This window comes from Theropithecus gelada, chromosome 10 (genome assembly GCF_003255815.1).
Source record: "Theropithecus gelada isolate Dixy chromosome 10, Tgel_1.0, whole genome shotgun sequence".
Lineage (NCBI taxonomy): Eukaryota > Metazoa > Chordata > Mammalia > Primates > Cercopithecidae > Theropithecus > Theropithecus gelada.
The window spans coordinates 12,603,054-12,620,635 of NC_037678.1; the positions used below are offsets into that span (position 1 = coordinate 12,603,054).

At 50.4% G+C, this 17,582-nt stretch overlaps 2 protein-coding genes across 13 annotated transcripts in view; one reads left to right on the top strand and one right to left on the bottom strand.

Moving 5' to 3' along the window:
* The window catches only part of POLR2F (RNA polymerase II subunit F), a 92,236-nt gene extending 83,516 nt beyond the window's left edge, over nucleotides 1-8,720 (bottom strand). For 4 of the 7 annotated variants that reach the window (XR_003121454.1, XM_025398926.1, XM_025398929.1 and 1 more), the window contains exons 1-3: nucleotides 8,578-8,692; nucleotides 5,217-5,286; nucleotides 2,579-2,709 (exon numbers count right to left, since the gene is read on the bottom strand). Coding sequence is in view for 6 of the 7 variants with exons in the window: in XM_025398926.1 (XP_025254711.1) it covers nucleotides 2,579-2,709; nucleotides 5,217-5,286; nucleotides 8,578-8,597 (221 nt within the window). In the remaining variant the exon portion in view is untranslated. Of the gene's footprint in view, nucleotides 1-2,578; nucleotides 2,710-3,598; nucleotides 3,645-5,216; nucleotides 5,287-6,415; nucleotides 6,433-8,577 lie in introns of those variants that run through there. The other 3 variants (XM_025398930.1, XM_025398925.1, XM_025398931.1) reach the window with 2 other exon arrangements.
* Nucleotides 8,714-17,336, top strand: C10H22orf23 (chromosome 10 C22orf23 homolog). 6 transcript variants are annotated; one of them, XM_025398920.1, is made up of 7 exons: nucleotides 8,736-8,941; nucleotides 9,234-9,345; nucleotides 10,103-10,165; nucleotides 13,828-14,010; nucleotides 15,696-15,827; nucleotides 16,343-16,443; nucleotides 16,613-17,336. In XM_025398920.1, exons 2-7 carry the CDS (start codon nucleotides 9,243-9,245, stop codon nucleotides 16,682-16,684), a joined length of 654 nt encoding a protein of 217 aa, XP_025254705.1. In that variant the 5' UTR covers nucleotides 8,736-8,941; nucleotides 9,234-9,242; the 3' UTR covers nucleotides 16,685-17,336. The 6 variants fall into 6 exon arrangements, with proteins under 6 accessions (XP_025254709.1, XP_025254705.1, XP_025254704.1 ...); XM_025398921.1 differs by having other exon boundaries at nucleotides 8,786-9,041; XM_025398924.1 differs by lacking the exon at nucleotides 10,103-10,165 and having other exon boundaries at nucleotides 8,714-8,764.
* Nucleotides 17,337-17,582: the final 246 nt, after the last annotated feature.

The following is a 17,582-nucleotide window of genomic DNA, read 5'->3' on the forward strand; positions in this document are numbered from 1 at the left end:
CATTCTCCTGCCTCAGCCTCCGAGTAGCTGGGACTACAGGCGCCCGCCACCACGCCCGGCTAGTTTTTTGTATTTTTAGTAGAGACGGGGTTTCACCATGTTAGCCAGGATGGTCTCGATCTCCTGACCTCGTGATCCGCCCGCCTCGGCCTCCCAAAGTGCTGGGATTACAGGCTTGAGCCACCGCGCCCGGCCACTTGGCTAATTTTTTGTATTTTTTCTAGAGATGGGGGTTTCACCATGTTTCCCAGGCTAGTTTTGAACTTCTGGGCTCAAGCAATCCACCTGCTTCATCTTCCCAAAGTGCTGGGATTACAGGTGTGAGCCACGGCATCCAGCCGCTTTTCTTTCTAGGCTAATTTCCACTATTCCCTTCTTGAACTACCCCTGCTCCTCCAGATACCCACCATTTCCCACATCAGCCTATAGGGAGTTTGGGGCAGGGGCTCCTATTCTCAGTCTCGTGCTTCCCCACAGTACCATTAGAGCACCCCGCTCTGTTCCCTCACCTACTCCTCACAAGAAAGGAGGAGGGAAGTTTGCTGATTTTCAAATCCCCAAAACCCCACCACTGCTCTGTGCTTTCATCTCTCTAGTGTGCTCTCAAGCTGGAGGGCCCCCCACTGTGCTGGGCTGGCCATAGTCTACCTCACTTCAAGAACCACCTCAGGCCGGGCGCGGTGGCTCAAGCCTGTAATCCCAGCACTTTGGGAGGCCGAGACGGGCGGATCACGAGGTCAGGAGATCGAGACCATCCTGGCTAACACGGTGAAACCCCGTCTCTACTAAAAAATACAAAAAACTAGCCGGGCGAGGTGGCGGGCGCCTGTAGTCCCAGCTACTCGGGAGGCTGAGGCAGGAGAATGGCGTGAACCCGGGAGGCGGAGCTTGCAGTGAGCCGAGATCCGGCCACTGCACTCCAGCCTGGGTGACACAGCGCGAGACCCCGTCTCAAAAGAATAATAAAAAAAAAAAAAAAAAATAAAAAAAGAACCACCTCAAAGCCAGGCATGGTTGCTCATGCTTGTAATCCCAGCTCCAGCACTTTGGGAGGCTGAGGCAGGAGAATCACTTGAGGCTGAGTTCAAGACTGGCCTGGGCAACATCATGAGACCCCTATCTCTACGAAAAATACAAAGCCAGGCATAGCGGCACATACCTGTAGTCCCTCCTTGAAGCTACTTGGGAGGTTGAGGCAAGAAAATTGCTTGAGCCAGCCAGGCGCAGTGGCTCATGCCTGTAATCCCAGCACGTTGGGAGGCCGAGGCAGGTGGATCACGAGGTCAGGAGATTGAGACCATCCTGGCTAACACGGTGAAACCCCATCTCTACTAAAAATACAAAAAAATTAGCCAGGCGTGTGGCAGGCACCTGTAGTCTCAGCTACTCGGGAGGCTGAGGCAGGAGAATGGTGTGAACCTGGGAGGCAGAGTTTGCAGTGAGCCGAGATTACGCCGCTGCACTCCAGCCTGGGTGACAGAGCAAAACTCCATCTCAAAAAAAAAAAAAAAAAAAAAAAAGAGAAAAAGAACATTGCACCGGCCAGGCACGGTGGCTCACGCCTGTAATCCCAGCACTTTGGGAGGCTGAGGCAGGTAGATCACAAGGTCAGGAGTTCGAGAGCAGCCTGGCCAATATGGTGAAACCCCGTCTCTACTAAAAACACAAAAATTAGCCGGGGGTGGTGGTGGACGCCTGTAGTCCCAGCCACTCGGGAGGCTGAGGCAGGAGAATCACTTGAACCCAGGAGGCAGAGGCTGCAGTGAGCCGAGATCGGGCCACTGCACTCCAGCCTGGGAGACAGAGCAAGACTCTGTCTCAAAAAAAAAAAAAAAAAATTTGCTTGAGCCCAGGAGTTTGAGGCTGCAATGGGCTATGATCAGGCCCCTGTGCTCCAGCATGGGCAACAGAGTGAGATCTAGACTCGGAAAATAAAACAACAAAGAACCACCATGGCCGGGCACAGTGGCTCTCACCTGCAATCCCAACACTCTGGGAGGCAGAGGCAGGTGTATCTCTTGAAGCTAGGAGTTCGAGACTAGCCTAGGCAACATGGCAAGACCCTGTCTCTAAAAACACAACAATTAGTTAGGCATGGTGGTACATGCCTTTAATGCCAGCTACCTGGGAGGCTGAGGCACAAGAATCACTTGAACCTGGGAGGCAGAGGTTGCAGTGAGCTGAGATTGTGCCATTGCACTCCAGTCTAGGCGACTCAGTGAGACTCTATCTCAAAAAAAAAAAAAAAGAATCACTGGTACCCATTGGCTCTGAATTCACCTTTTTTGCTGCACGAATGTGACAGGCAACCATCTAGTTCTGTTTTGTTTTTTTTTTTAATCATTTTTCTCGCATACTATTACTTGACTTCTCAGATGTTCATATCCTAGTTCTCCTATTAGATCACAAGCTCCCTGAGGGCAGGGGCCTAGCACAATGCCTGGTACGCAGGGACGGCACCACCTTTGGAATGTGAGAGCAGAGAGTGTTTTCAGGTGCCAGGCTGGGCAAGATCAGCGGTACAGGAGCTCACTGTGGTCTGACAGATGGAGAAGACAGTGAAGGGGCAATCACTCACGCAATCTGGAGCGCTCGGGTGCCCAGCACACGGGCTCGCTCGTACTTGGTCATATATGGTGTGGTGATTCGCTTCTGGTTGGCCTGCGGTCGCTCCCCAGAGGGGAGGATCTCGACATTCTCCTGGCCTTCCTGGACACCAAGACAAAAAAGAGGGAAAATCTCAGGAGGCATTTTTGGATTACAGGGAGGGTGACAATGACAACAATCACAATCCCCGCTACTGCCACCATTAATGCTTACTGCATACCAGGGTACTGCATGACTGCTTCCTAACGACTCATGTAATCCTTACAATAACCTTATGAGACAGGGATTACAGTTCTCATTTCAGAGGCTTGGAAAGTCAGCTAACCTGACATAGCCTGAGACCTTGTAATGGAGGACCATGACTGAGATTCCAGAGCTGGCTGCCTCATCCAGAAGAGAGCAGAGGGCCTGGAGATGGGGTGGTCTCAGAACACTGGTCCTGTAAAAGAGGTCCTGGCACAAAAAAATTACCCTAAGCAGGAAGCTAGGAATAGTCTCCCCATCTTTCAGATAGGGGAGCTAAGCCAATGGGTCAAGTGACTACAAAAGTCAAGGTGACGGCAGGAATATTTAACAATTACTTACTAAGCATTTGTCCTGAATCAGATATTGTTAACAGATACTGAGAAAGCAAGCTAGGAATTTCTGCTCTCAAAGAATTAATGGTCTAAAGGGGGAGACAAGAGTAAACAGAGCAGGTGCTATGAAGGGATGCAGTGTGCAACAGAGTTCCCAAGGAGGTGGGGACACCTTACACTGGGAGTCAGGAAAACTCCAGGGATGAGATTTGAGCTCACCTAGAAGGATGAGCAGCAGCTGTCAAACCAACGAGGAAGGAGGCAACATGCAAAGGCACAGAGGAGAAAGAGGTTTGGACAGCTAGTTGTGGACAATAATTAGAATGAAAGGTGCGTAGAGGATTGTAGGCAGGAGGATAAATTCTGTGGTATATAAAGAATTAAGTAAACAGGCCGGGCACGGTGGCTCACGCCTGTAATCCCAGCACTTTGGGAGGCTGAGGTGGGTGGATCACAAGGTCAGGAGATCGAGACCACCCTGACTAACACGGTGAAACTCCGTCTCTACTAAAAATACAAAAAAAAAAAATTAGCCAGGCGTGGTGGCGGGCGCCTGTAGTCCCAGCTACTCAGGAGGCTGAGGCAGGAGAATGGCGTGAACCCAGAAGGCGGAGCTTGCAGTGAGCCCAGATCTCACCACTGCACTCCAGCTTGGGCGACAGAGCAAGACTCCGTCTCAAAAAAAAAAAAAAAAAAAGGTTGACTCTGAGCTGGACATGGTGGTGCAGAACCTGCAGTTCCAGCTACTTGAGAGGCTGAACTGGAAGGATCACTTGAGCCCAAGAGTTCAAGGCTGTAGTGCGCTATGACCGCACCTGCAAATAGCCATTGTACTCTAGCCTAGACAACGTAGCAAGACACCACTTCTTAATTTAAAACAAGCAAACAAACAACAACAACAGAAAGAAAGGATCACTCTGGATACTCTGTTGAGAATATTCTGCAGGGGGCAGTGGCAGAAGCAGAGAGGCCATTTAGGAAAGCCAGTAGTAACTGAGCACGTGGGCAAGTAAGAAAGGGCGCTGAAAGGAGAAGAGCACTCAGAGCAGAGTCTGGAGTGAGACTGAAGCAGGAAAACCAGCCACACAATTCCTGCAGGAATGTGGCTGAAAAGCAATGAGATCTAAGCCAGCCTAAGGCACCAGGAGTAGAAAAATGCAGACAGGGCTGAAGTACATCCAGAAGGCACAATCTGCATGACAGTGATGGGAAGGCGACCAGAATGATGGAGAAGGACACATCTGACTCAAGCGAAAAGGTATCTGAAAGTGCCACGCAGAGAGAGAGACGGCTCCATGTCTCTCCAGGACATAACTGCATTTTTTTCCCTCATCAGTCACACAGGACAGAAAGCCCTACTTTCCTCATGAGGCTAGCAACCTATCCACCTCGTTGCTCAAGCCAGAAACCTGAGAGTCGTCCTTGTCACCGCTCACTTTCTCAGCCCCATAACCAACCCACCGCAACAACTCTTTCATCTGTCTTCTCATCACCTGCACTACCAGCACCTATATCCAAGCCACAGGCCTCTCACCTTCCACTCTTGCCCTTCCCCAGTTCACTCCTTACTCAAGGCAGGATTGCACTTTCTAAAATGTAAACTGGACTGTGCCCTGGCTCAAAATTTGTCAGTAGCTTCCCATTGCCTTTAGGCTACAAAATACTGCCTCATCTGAGCCCTGCTTACCTCTTCCTTTTGCTCCCTAACTAGTCCCACCCTGCAGAAAGCACCTGGCACATAATAAACATTCAACACATGTTTGCCGAATGAAGGAAGGCACTGTTTAACTTGTCAGTGAACTAACTGCCCCAGAAGCCACAGGCTGTGGACCACATGGACAAAAGCTTTCAGGTCCACCCTGCAGGGCTGTTCTGCTATGCAAGACTGGAACACAGCTCACTGTAACTGGGAATGCTTATGGCAGGGGCCTTGACCACAAACAGAAGGCAGACACGTTCAGCTAATTATCACCTGCCAGACTATTTGGCAGCTTGGGCTGCAGAGGTGGGAGCCTGAGGCTGAATACTAACCTCTTCAGCATTCTCCAAGTCATCTAGCCCTTCATCCTCCTCCACATCATCAAAGTCGTCACCATCAAAACTGTACAGGAAGAAGAGATCAGTTACTTAGAGCATCACTTACAAGAATCAAAGAGGGGCCAGGTACGGTGACTCACACTGGTAATCCTGGTACTCTGGGAGACTGAAGTGTGTGGATCACTTGAGGCCAGGAATTCGAGACCAGCCTGGCCAACGTGGCAAAACCCCGTCTCTACTAAAAATACAAAAATTAGCCAGGCATGGTGGCACATGTCTGTAATACCAGCTACTCGGGAGGTTGAGTCACAAGAATTGCTTGAACCCAGGAGGTGGAGATTGCAATGAGCCAAGATTGCACTGCTGCACTCCAGCATGGGTGACAGAACAAGAACCTGTCTCAAAGTAAATAAAATAAGAAAAATAAAAAATAAAAATCAGAGGCCAGGCGTGGTGGCTCTGGGATTAAGCCTGTAATTCCAGCACTTTGGGAGACCAACGCGGGCAGAGTTCAAGGCCAGCCTGACCAACATTGTGAAACCCCGTTTCTACTAAAAATACAAAATTAGCTGGGAGTGGTGGCACACGCCTGTAATCCCAGTTACTTGGGAGGCTGAGGCAGGAGAATCACCTGAACCCAGGAGGCAGATGTTGTGGTGAGCTGAGATCACGCCATTGCACTCCAGCTTGGGCAACAAGAGCGAAACTCCATCTCAAAAAAAAACCCAAAAAAACAAAACAAAACAAAAAAATCAAAGACGGCAGAGATCTGTGTCTCTCCCAGTATGTAAGAAGCACTCAAATATTTACTTGATAAGTAAATCAGCCAGGCGCAGTGACTCACGTCTGTAATCCCAGCACTTTGGGAGGCCGAGGCGGGTGCATCACCTGAGGTCAGGAGTTCGAGACCAGCCTGGCCAACATGGAGAAATCCCATCTCTACTAAAAACACAAAAAAATTAGCCGGGCGTGGTGGCAGGCGCCTGTAATCCCAGCTACTCAGGAGGCTGAGGCAAGAGAATTGCTTGAACCCGAAAGGCGGAGGCTGCAGTGAGCCAAGGTCACCCCACTGCACTGCAGCCTGGGTGACACTGCGAGACTCCTTCTCAAAAAAAAAGAATACTGGCCGGGTGCGGTGGCTCAAGCCTGTAATCCCAGCACTTTGGGAGGCCGAGACGGGCGGATCAGAAGGTCAGGAGATCGAGACCATCCTGGCTAATCTGGTGAAACCCCGTCTCTACTAAAAAATACAAAAAACAAGCCGGGCGAGGTGGCGGGTGCCTGTAGTCCCAGCTACTCGGGAGGCTGAGGCAGGAGAATGGTGTGAACCCGGGAGGCGGAGCTTGCAGTGAGCTGAGATCCCGCCACTGCACTCCAGCCTGGGAGACAGAGTGAGACTCCGTCTCAAAAAAAAAAAAAAAAAGAATACTAAGTAAATCCGACTTTTGTTCCATTTTACTCCTTTAATTTTTCCCCATCTGCCCCCAAATTTCGCTAGGACTCATTCGTCATCACTGTTTCCCTCTCTACTAGATCATTCCCATCAGCATTTTTATTTTATTTTATTTTATTTTTGAGACAAAGTCTAGCTCTGTCACCCAGGCTGGAGTGCAATGCCGCGATCTTGGCTCACCGCAACCTCCGCCTCCCAGGTTCAAGCAATTCTCCTGTCTCAGTCTCCCGAGTAGCTGGATTATAGACACATGCCACCATGCCCAGCTAATTTTTGTATTTTTAGTAAAGATGGGGTTTCCCCATGTTGACTAGGCTGATCTCGAACTCCTGACCTCAGGTCATCCACCCTCCTCGGCCTCCCAAAGTGCTGGGATTACAGGTACTGGCCCCATCAGCATTTCAACATGTGCTTTTCCTCATGTAAAACAAAAACAAAAACAAACAAAAAACCTTACTTCTCTTCTCCCTCTCCCATAGCCCTAATTCCAAGGTGCCCTTTGAAGCAAAAATGTGTGAAAGAGCTGTCCACCCTCACTGCCCCCAATTCCTCTATTCCCATTTTGTCATAATCTCACTCCCAAAAGCCTTTCACCCCGATAGCTCCATCAAAACCACTTTCCAAGCTCATTAATGATCTCCACGTTGCTAAATCCAATGGCCAACTCTCATTCTCATTTAGCCTGATCTATCAGCTGGCACATTAGGCCACTTGCTCTCCTCACTTGACTCCAACAACACCTCACTTTCTTGGTGCTCCCCCACCTCCCCGGCTTCTCTTTTCCTCCAAGCACTCAATGTCCAAATGCCCTAATGCTCAGCCACGGGTCATCTCCTCTTCTCTACTGACACTCACTAGGAATGCGGTAGCGATCCCACGCGTTTCTTATTTTTATCTTCAGACTAGCTCTCTTTGCGCCCACACATCCAACAGGTAATTTTTTGGCTCTATCTTTAAAATAGTAATATATCCAGAATTCAAAACCAGTTCTCACCATCTCTACTCCTACTGACCTCTTTCACCTAGATTACTACAAACAGGCCGGGCACGGTGGCTCACGCCTGTAATCCCAGCACTTTGGGAAGCCGAGGTGGGTGGATCACTTGAGGTCAGGAGTTCGAGACCAGTTTGGCCAACATGGTGAAACCCGTCTCTACTAAAAATACAATTAGCCAGGTATGGTGGTGCACGCCTATAATCCCAGCCACTCGGGAGGCTGAGGCAGGAGAATCCCTTGAACCCGGGAGGCAGAGGCTGCAGTAAGCCGAGATCGTAAGCCGAGATCGCGCCACTGCACTCCAGCCTGGGCGACAGAACGAAACTCCGTCTCAAGAAAAAACAAAAAAATTACTGCAATGAACAGTCTCAGACTTTTATTTAATGCCACCCGGGGAGCTGCCCAAGACCCTCCTGTGGAGTACTCCTACACTACGTACTTCTAGAACTGTGAAGAACTTCTAGAACTACGTACTTCACAGAAGCAGATGGAGAACTGGGGAAGCTCACACGACCACCGTTACCTGCTTCCTTGCTTACTTATGGGCCTATGCCGCCTATTCTACAAAGTGAGCACGTGGAGAGGCAAGGACGAGTCTTCTTTCACCTCAGTATTCCCACTGCATGACACAGAGCCCGGCTCGCTGGAACATTTGCTGAAGGACACCTTTTCCACGGATCCCCTCTGGACCCTCGAGCCTGGGCCCTCCTGTGCCCAGCCTCCAGCCCGGGCTATGCTCCTGGGTCCCCGCCCTTCCCTTCCTAGGCTCCGCCGGCCCCCTCAGGACCCCAGGCCCCTCAGACATTGCCCCTAGACGCCAGGTTCCTCAGCTGCCTTCGACCCAAGCCCTACCTCACCCGCCCCTTCCGAATGTGCCGCAAAGGCCACTCCGCTCCCGCACTCACTTGTCCTCGTTGTCTGACATGACACCCTCGCCTCAGGGACCCCGCTGCGTCCCGGTCCCGCACGGAGACCCGCAAAGAGCGCCTCTACAACTCGCGGCGCCTCGCCTATCTTGCGCCTGCGCGGTAACCCAGAGGCAATCACTTCCGGGAGGCAGGCCAGAGAGGGGAAGTGCGCATGCGCTGACTCGTGAGTGCGCGTTTCTATGGTAGCCAGAGTCGCTAGCTGCCAGCTCCAGCAGCCCAGATCGCGTAGTATTTCTGCGTGGCACCGGTGCTGGTGCGGCTGTAAAGCAGTGGTCAGTGATCACCGCCTCCGGGAGCCCACTTGTATGTGCAGAGGGGAGCACCCAGAGTGGGTCTTAGGGTGAAATTTCAATTTTGGCATATCACCCAGTGGGTACGGTTGTGACCATGGCTATATTAACACTCCCTTCCCGAGGGGACTTCCCTGCCACAGGTGCTGGGTCAGAATGAGGACTGTGTGTGTGTACCTGTCTGTGTCTGGGTGGGAGGTTTAGGCACTGTCGCAATATTAACTGGCGGCATCATTCTCTGGCTCGATCTCCGCTTCCAGACTTCTGGGGATGTTGGGCATGGGGGAACAGAGATTAGGAATAGGAGACAGGGGGTGCGTCATTGCGTCTTTCCCTCCTCAGGGTCCTCCCATGGCTTCACAGAAGCAGATGGAGGTAGTGACCAAAGGAACTGGGTTCCGGCGCCGCCCCAAGACGACCACTTACACCCCGGGGACCTGCGAGCTGCTCAGAGGTCAGTGCGTTAAAGCAGCGATCCCCAGCCTTTTTGGCACCAGGGACCGGTTTCGTGGAAGGAAATTTTTCCACTGACGGGGGTGTGGGGAATGGTTTCGGGATGAAACTGTTCACCTCAGATCATCAGATATTAGTTAGATTCTCATAAGAAAAGCGTACAACCTAGATCCCTCGCGTGCGCAGTTCACAATAGGGTTCGCGCTCCTATGAGAATCTAAGGCCGCCACTGACCTGAAAGGAGGCGGTGAGGCTTGCTAGCCCGCCGCTAACCTCTTGCTGTGCGGCCCGGTTCCTAACAGGCCAGGGACTGGTACCAGTCCATCGACGGGAGGTTGGGGACCCCTGAGTTAAAGGATGAGAGAAGAATGGTGGTAGTTACCCTCTGTAACTGAGTTCCCCCGTACCTGACCTGTGGCTTAGCAATTGCTATTTTCCTTTACAGATAAGGAGCCTGGGGTTCAGAAAGCTTCAAAGTTCTACTGCATATGCCTTAGGCGGGGAGAGGAGGGGGAGGTTCAAGGTGCTACAGCTTGCCAAAAGTCAAAGAACTAAAGTTTTTAGAGTAGTTAACTCCTATGCATCCTTTAGATCACACTTTCAACTTTCCCGAGGAAGATCTCTCCTCCTTACCACCACAGTAGGATCAGCTGTTATGCACCCTCACACATTTTCCTTCACTGGGGTTAGCACAAGCTGTAGTCAGTCATTTATCTGCCTGCGGCCCAGGAGGCCTCACAGAATGCTTTGTCGTGCAGTGATGATGAAGGAATCCAAACTGACGAACATCCAGCAGCGCCACATCATGGACATCATGAAAAGTAAGGGGCAATCCACAGAGTCTTCCTGGCCAGAGGGGATCTGGGGCCACGTTCTTTTTTTTTTTTTTTTTTTTTTTGAGACTGAGTCTTGCCCTGTTGCCCAGGCTGCAGTGTAGTGGCGCGATCTCGGCTCACTGCAAGCTCCACCTCCCGGGTTCACGCCGTTCTCCTGCCTCAGCCTCCCGTGTAGCTGGGACTACAGGTGCCTGCCACCACGCCCGGCTAATTTTTTGTATTTTTTAGTACAGACGGGGTTTCACCGTGTTAACCAGGATGGCCTCGATCTCCTGACCTTGTGATCCGCCCACCTTGGCCTCCCAAAGTGCTGGGATTACAGGTGTGAGCCACCGTGCCTGGCCTGGGGCCACATTCTTAATGCTTCTTCATGTTAAGGGAGAGAGGACCTCATATAAAAAAAAAAAAAAAAACAGCTGGGCAAGTGGCTCATGCCGGTAATTCCAACACTTTGGGAAGCCGAGGTGGGAGGATGGCTTGAGCCCAGGAGTTCAAGACCAGCCTGGGCAACACCGCAAGACCTTATCTCCACAAAAAAAATTTTTTTTTAAGATGGAATCTCACTCTGTCACCCAGGCTGGAGTGCAGCGGCATGATCTCGGCTGACTACAACCTCCGCCTCCTGGGTTCAAGCAATTCTCCTGCCTCAGCCTCCTGAGTAGCTGGGATTACAGGCATGCGCCACCACACCTGGCTTAATTTTTGTATTTTTAGTAGAGACGGGGTTTCACCATGTTGGCCAGGCTGGTCTCAAACTCCTGACCTCGTGATCTGCCCGCCTCGGCCCCCCAAAGTGCTGGGATTCCAGGTGTCAGCCACCACACCCAGCCCCCAAAATTTTTAAAAATTAACCAGGTGTGGTGGTGCACACCTGTAGTCCCAGCTACTCAGGAGGTTGAGGTGGGAGGATCACTTGACCCTGGGAGGTCAAGGCTGCAATGAGCTGTGATTGCACCACTGCACTCCAGCCGGGCGACTGAGGGGAACCTGCTCTCAAAATTAAATTAAATTAAATTAAATTAAAATAAAATAAAATAAAATAAAATATAAAATAAAATAAAATAAAAACAGGTCAGGCTGGGTGTGGGAGCTCACACCTGTAATCCCAACACTTTGGGAGGCCAAGACAGGCAGATCACCTGAGGTCAAGACCAGCCTGGCCAACATGGTAAAATGCTGTCTCTACAAAAATACAAAAATTATCTGGGCATGATGGCAGGTGCCTGTAATACCAGCTACCCAAGACGCTGAGGCAGGAGAATCACTTGAACCTGGGAGGCAGAGGCTGCAGTGAGCTGAGACCACACCACTGCACTCCAGCCTGGGCGACAGAGCAAGACTCCATCTCAAAAATAAAAAATAAAAAAAATAAAAACAGGTTAGGTGTGGTGGCTCATACCTATAATCCTATCACTTTGGGAGGCTAAGACAGAAGGATTGCTCAAGCCCAGGAGTTCAAGACCAGCCTGGGCAAAACACATACATACTGGGCTGTACCTGTAGTCCCAGATAGTCAGGAAGCTGAGGCAGGAGGATCACATGAGCCCTGGAGTTCAAGGCCAGCCGGGGCAACACAGCAAAACCTCTCTCTACAACAACATTTTTGGGTGTGTGACCAAAAAAATTAGTATTCCTGACCCCTTGCTCCTGGGGAATTGATCTTGTAGAGGCTGGATGAGCAGAAAAGGTAGACAGGCACAGATCAAAACAGTGGATGGGCCAGGTGTGGTGGCTCATGCCTGTAACCCCAGCACTTTGGGAGGCTGAGGCGGGCAGATCACCCAAAGTAAGGAGTTCAAGACCACCCTGGCCAACATGGTGAAACTCCATCCCTACTAAAAATATAAAAATTAGCCAGGTGTGGTGACCCGGGCCTGTAGTCCCAGCTACTTGGGAAGCTGAAGCAGGAGAATAGATTGAACCTGGGAGACGGAGGTTGCAATGAGCCAAGATCATGCCATCGCACTCCAGCCTGGGTGACAAGAACAAAACTCTTTGTCTCAAAAAAACAAAAAAAAATTAGCCAGGCATGGTGGCACACACCATAATCCCAGCTACTCAGGAGACTGAGGCACAAGAATGCTTGTACCCAGGAGATGTAGGTTGCAGAGAACCAAGATCACGCCACTGCACTCCAGCCTGGGCAACAGAGGGAGACTCTGTCTCAAAAAAAAAAAACAATGGATGGGACCTGCTCTAAGCTGGGCTTTATGGTAGTTGAGAGGTGGGGTCAACCGACCAGACAGGTGACATATTTGGATGGCCTGGGGGAGAAGCCCCAGGGATGGCCAAGCAGGGGGATGGACCACAGGAAGGATAGGTACCTATCGTCCGAACTGTCCCTCCTTATCCATGGAGCATACAGAAAGCTTTAGAAACCCATCCATAGAAATTAAAGCACCAGTACAAAGATTTGATGTACAAGAATGTTTATTGCAGCATTGTTTGAAGTAGTAAAAAACAAACCTAGAAATAACCTGAATTTCTGAAACTAGGAGGTGTGCTGAATAATGTATCCATTCTAAGGATACTAGTATATAGCTATAAAAAATAAGTTACATATAAATGGAGTGATCTGAACAGATGTCTATGAAAAAATGTGAAGTGAAAAGTCTGTTATTTTAATATATTACAGTATGATCCAGTGTTTGAAAGAATCTTATATGCACATATAAAATATATACACATATGTCTCTGAACATGTTTGTATAACCATCAAAAAGGAAAGAGACCACCAAACTGTTACCATCATCACTCATTCATTATAGAGCGGTGGGATTGGAAGGAAGAAGACAAGATTCCTTGTACTGTTTGACTTGTTTTGTTTTGTTTTTTGAGACAGAGTCTCCCTCTGTTGCCCAGGCTGGAGTGCAGTGGCTCAATCTCGGCTCACTGCAACTTCTGCCTCCTGGGTTCAAGCGATTCTCCTGCCTCAGCCTTCCTAGTATCTAGGATTACAGGCATGCATCACCACGTCCAGCTAATTTTTATTTTTTGGGTTTTTTTTTTTTTGAGACAATCTTGCTCAGTCACCCAGGCTGGAGTACAATGATGCAATCTTGGCTCACCGCAACCTCTGCCTCCTGGGTTCAAGTGATTCTCCCACCTCAGCCTCCTGAGTAGCTGGGACTACTGGTGCCTGCCACCACGCCTGGCTAATTTTTTGTATTTTTAGTAGAGACGGGGTTTCACCGTGTTAGCCAGGGTGGTCTCAAACTCCTGACCTCAGGTGATCACCCATCTCGGCCTCCCAAAGTGCTGGGATTACAGGCGTAAGTCACCGTGCCCAGCCAACTTTTATTTTTAAAAAGTGGCCGGGTGTAATAGCTCATGCCTATATTCCTAGCACTTTGGAAAGCTGACATGGGTGGATCACTTGAGGTCAGGAGTTCAAGACCAGCCTGGCCAACATGGCCCGTCTCTACTAAAAATACAAAAATTAGCTGAGCATGGTGGCACATGCCTGTAATTCCAGTTACTTGGGAGACTGAAGCAGGAGAATCGCTTGAACCTAGGAGGCGAAGGTTGCAGTAAGCTGAGATTGCGCTATTGCACTCCAGCCTGAGTGACAGAGCAAGACTCAGACTCAAAAAAAAAAAAAAAAAAAAGCCATGTGGGTCCTCCCACCCCCACTCTTCATTCCCCAGGAGGAGATGCTTTGCCCCTACAGTGCAGCCCAACATCCAGTCAGAGGGTCTTACCTTCCAAGCAAATAGCCTCGCCTATCTACCTGCCTCCCATCCTCGCAGCCCGTCCCCACCTCCGGCCTGCCAACATGTGCCAAGCCAATGAGGCCTACAGTCGGGAGCAGTTCAAGCCTCAAGCCACCAGTAAGTGAGGGTCTCGGCCTTTCCCCATCTCCCTGGGGGAGGACAGGGGAGAGGGACGCAAGCAGTGGGAAGGTAACTAATCACATCCCCATGCACTTTGTACCGATGCTCTTGAGCCTCAGCACATGTTAGCTTAGGGGTATTCAGGGCGCAGAGGAAACCAGTCAGATGGTCCTCTTTTTTTATTTTTCCAGAACTCACGATTAGCTGGAATCTACCAATTCCTGATTTTAGGGGCTATCAGGGCTCAAGGCCACAGCCCAACCTCTCCCTGCAGCCCCTACACATAGGTTGCCACTACAGGCATCGCCAAGGCCCCAGGTTCCTGAGCTTTCTTAGCCTTGCTCTGCACCAAAGCAGTGTGTGGGTTTTGACAAAACTTCTTTTTTTTTTTGGAGATAGAGTCTCACTCTGTGCCCAGGTTGGAGTGCAGTGGTGCTATCTTGGCTCACTGCAACCTCCACCTCCTGGGTTCAAGCAAGTCTCATGTCAGCCTCCTGAGTAGCTGGGATTACAGGTGTCCACCACCATGTCCAGTTAATTTTTATATTTTTAGTAGAGATGGGGTTTCACCATGTTGGCCAGGCTGGTCTTGAACTCCTGGCCTCAGGTGATCCGCCCACCTTGGCCTCCCAAATGCTTGGACTACAGGTGTGAGCCACCGTGCCCGGACTCTTTCTTTTTTTTTTTTTTTTTTAAGAGATGGGATATTGGCCCGGCGTGATGGCTCATGCCTGTAATTCCAGCACTTTGGGAGGCCAAGGCTGGCAGATTGCTTGAGCTCACGTGTTTGCGACCTGCCTGGGCAACGTGGCAAAACTCCATCTCTACTAAAAAAAAAAAAAAAAAAAAAAAAAAATTAGCTGGGCACGATGATGTCCACCTGTAGTCCCAGCTACTCGGAAGGCTGAGATGGGAAGATGGCTTGAGCCCGGGAGGTTGCAGTGAGTCGAAATTATGTCACTGCACTCCAATCTGGGCAGCAGAGTCAGACCTTGTCTCCAAAAAAAAAAAAAAAAAAAAAAGAAAGAAAGAAAAAAGAAAAGAAAAAGAAAAAAAAGAGATGGGGGTTTCACTACATCCATTAGGCTGGTCTTGAACTCCCGGTCTTAAGTGATCCTGCCACCTCAGCCTCCTAAAGTGTTGGAATTACAGAACATACCCAGAGTCTTTTCTTGGTTCTTTTTTTTTTTTTTTTTTTTTTTGAGACGGAGTCTCGCTCTGTTGCCCAGGCTGGAGTGCAGTGGCCAGATCTCAGCTCACTGCAAGCTCCGCCTCCCGGGTTTGCGCCATTCTCCTGCCTCAGCCTCCTGAGTAGCTGGGACTACAGGCGCCCGCCACCACGCCCGGCTAATTTTTTGTATTTTTAGTAGAGACGGGGTTTCACTGTGTTAGCCAGGATGGTCTCGATCTCCTGACCTCGTGATCCGCCCGTCTCGGCCTCCCAAAGTGCTGGGATTACAGGCTTGAGCCACCGCGCCCGGCCTTCTTGGTTCTTTCAACCTCTTTCTGCCTCTCTTGACAGTACAGTATTGCTCAGGAGAACCCAGGGTAGGAGCCAGGTGTACAGAAGCCCTGTCTGCATGACCAGGCACCCTGCAGCAAGCGCGTGCACTTGGGAACACAGACCATGAATGAGGGCACCCTTCACGGCCTAACTAGGCCATTTCTTTTTGGCCCTACAGGAGATCTGGAGAAGGAGAAACAAAGACTCCAAAATATCTTTGCCATGGGGAAGGACCCAGAGGAACGGAAAAGAAAGGCCCCTCCTGCACGACAGGAGGCTCCAGCCCCTGAGCAAGACCGATTTGAAGAGTGTAAGGCTCCGATGGACCAGTCATGCTGGGGGTGGGGGTAATGTGAGGAGGGGGCCCAGAATTGGATGCAGCAGTCAGGGGATCCCTGGGGGTCAACAAGTGAGAAACGCTATTTATTTATTTAATATATTTATTTTGAGACAGTCTCGCTCTTATTGTCCAGGCTAGAGTGCAGTGGCATGATCGGGGCTCACTGCAGCCTCCACCTCCCAGGTTCAAGCGATCCTCCTGCCTCAGCCAGCTGAGTAGCTGGGATTACAGGTGTGCGCCACCACGCCTGGCTAATTTTTGTATTTTTAGTAGACAAGGGGTCATCATGTTGGTCAGGCTGATCTCAAACTCCTGACCTCGTGATCCACCCGCCTCGGCCTCCTAAAGTGCTGGGATTACAGGCACGGGTCACCGTGCCCGGCCTAGAAACACTATTTGACAATAGAACCACTTCTTCTCCTCAAGAGAGGCAACCTGCTGCCGGCATCTGTCACGGGAGCCTGACAGCCCTCTCCTCTGTCCAGTGGTGAAGGAAATCCAGGAGAGGAAAGAATTCCTGACTGACATGGAGGCCCTGGGACAGGGCAAACAGTACCGAGGAATCATCCTTGCTGAAATATCCCAGGTAGGAGAAACAACCGGGGAAGCGGGGAGGGGAAGGGCCCAGAGCAAGTGTGAATGGAAATACAGGGCCAGCTGTGGCAGGGTTCAGGGGTCAAGCTCTAGCTCACTGCTGTGACGGTTCCTCAGGTTCCTAGCCCTGATATACCCACTTTCCCTGATGCCCTTTGCAGAAACTCCGGGAAATGGAAGACATTGACCGCAGGAGGAGTGAGGAACTTAGGAAGGCTCTTGCCACCACTTAATCTGTCTCCAGAGATAGGCAGCATAGCCCAAGCTCGACCACTGGAGTCCACTCCTCTGCCAGGCACGGCCATCCTCAGGCCAACCCACCCTACCAGCCTTCAGCCACGTTAGATGGTGGCACAGCACTGCCCTGCAGTACCCCAAGGCATACTCAGCAGCCTAGCCCCTGCCCAGGAATGCCACTGGAGCCCGAGACCCACAGCCCCATACACAGAGGAGTAAGACCTGAGCATCCCTAACAGGACGTGTGTCTAAAGGTATCCACTGGGCCTGCTTCCCACCACCTCCAGCCTGTGGCCTGTTCATTTGGTTTTCTGAATTCAGGAATGAAAATGATTCCTTTCTTTCTGTTTTAGGATTTACTTATTTGATTTCTTACCGCCTTAGGCAAGTATTCAATCACAATGATTAACTGGCCAATAAAACATATTGAACATGGGTCATTACAAGCACCATTTTGTTTTCAGAGGGATAAGCTTATTTGTTCAAGGCGTTAGAATTTGTTAAGCACAGATGGTTTCCAGCTACCTGTTTGCATATTTCAAGTGGCAATGGGAGCCAACCTCTTGGGCACCCCATGGCTGGCTGCTGTGGCAGGTGCTGAATTCCACTCTGTTAATGATCTCAATAAACCTCTGCAATGGTTCATTATTCCTCTGTGAAAACTAGGTCTTAATGAGATACCACAGCCAAGGGCATCTAACTGGCAAGCAGTGTACTCGGGATTCAAAGCTGGCTTTAGCTTTATGTCTTTCCACTATACCCATGGCCACAGAAAGAAACACGAAAGGGTGGGAGGGACCTAGAGCCCTGGCCTGGAAGTTCCAATCCCAGCATGTGCCGTGTGACCTTTCTTGGGCAAAACCCAGCAGCTCCGTGCTTGTGCATCTGTGAGGC

Coding starts and splice junctions, on each gene's coding strand:
- C10H22orf23 (XM_025398918.1), top strand. CDS start 9,162: ATGTTGGGCATGGGGGAACAGAGATTAGGAATAGGAGACAGGGGGTGC. Junction 9,346..10,102: donor GACCTGCGAGCTGCTCAGAG/GTCAGTGCGTTA, acceptor TTTGTCGTGCAG/TGATGATGAAGGAATCCAAA. Junction 14,011..15,695: donor GTTCAAGCCTCAAGCCACCA/GTAAGTGAGGGT, acceptor TTGGCCCTACAG/GAGATCTGGAGAAGGAGAAA.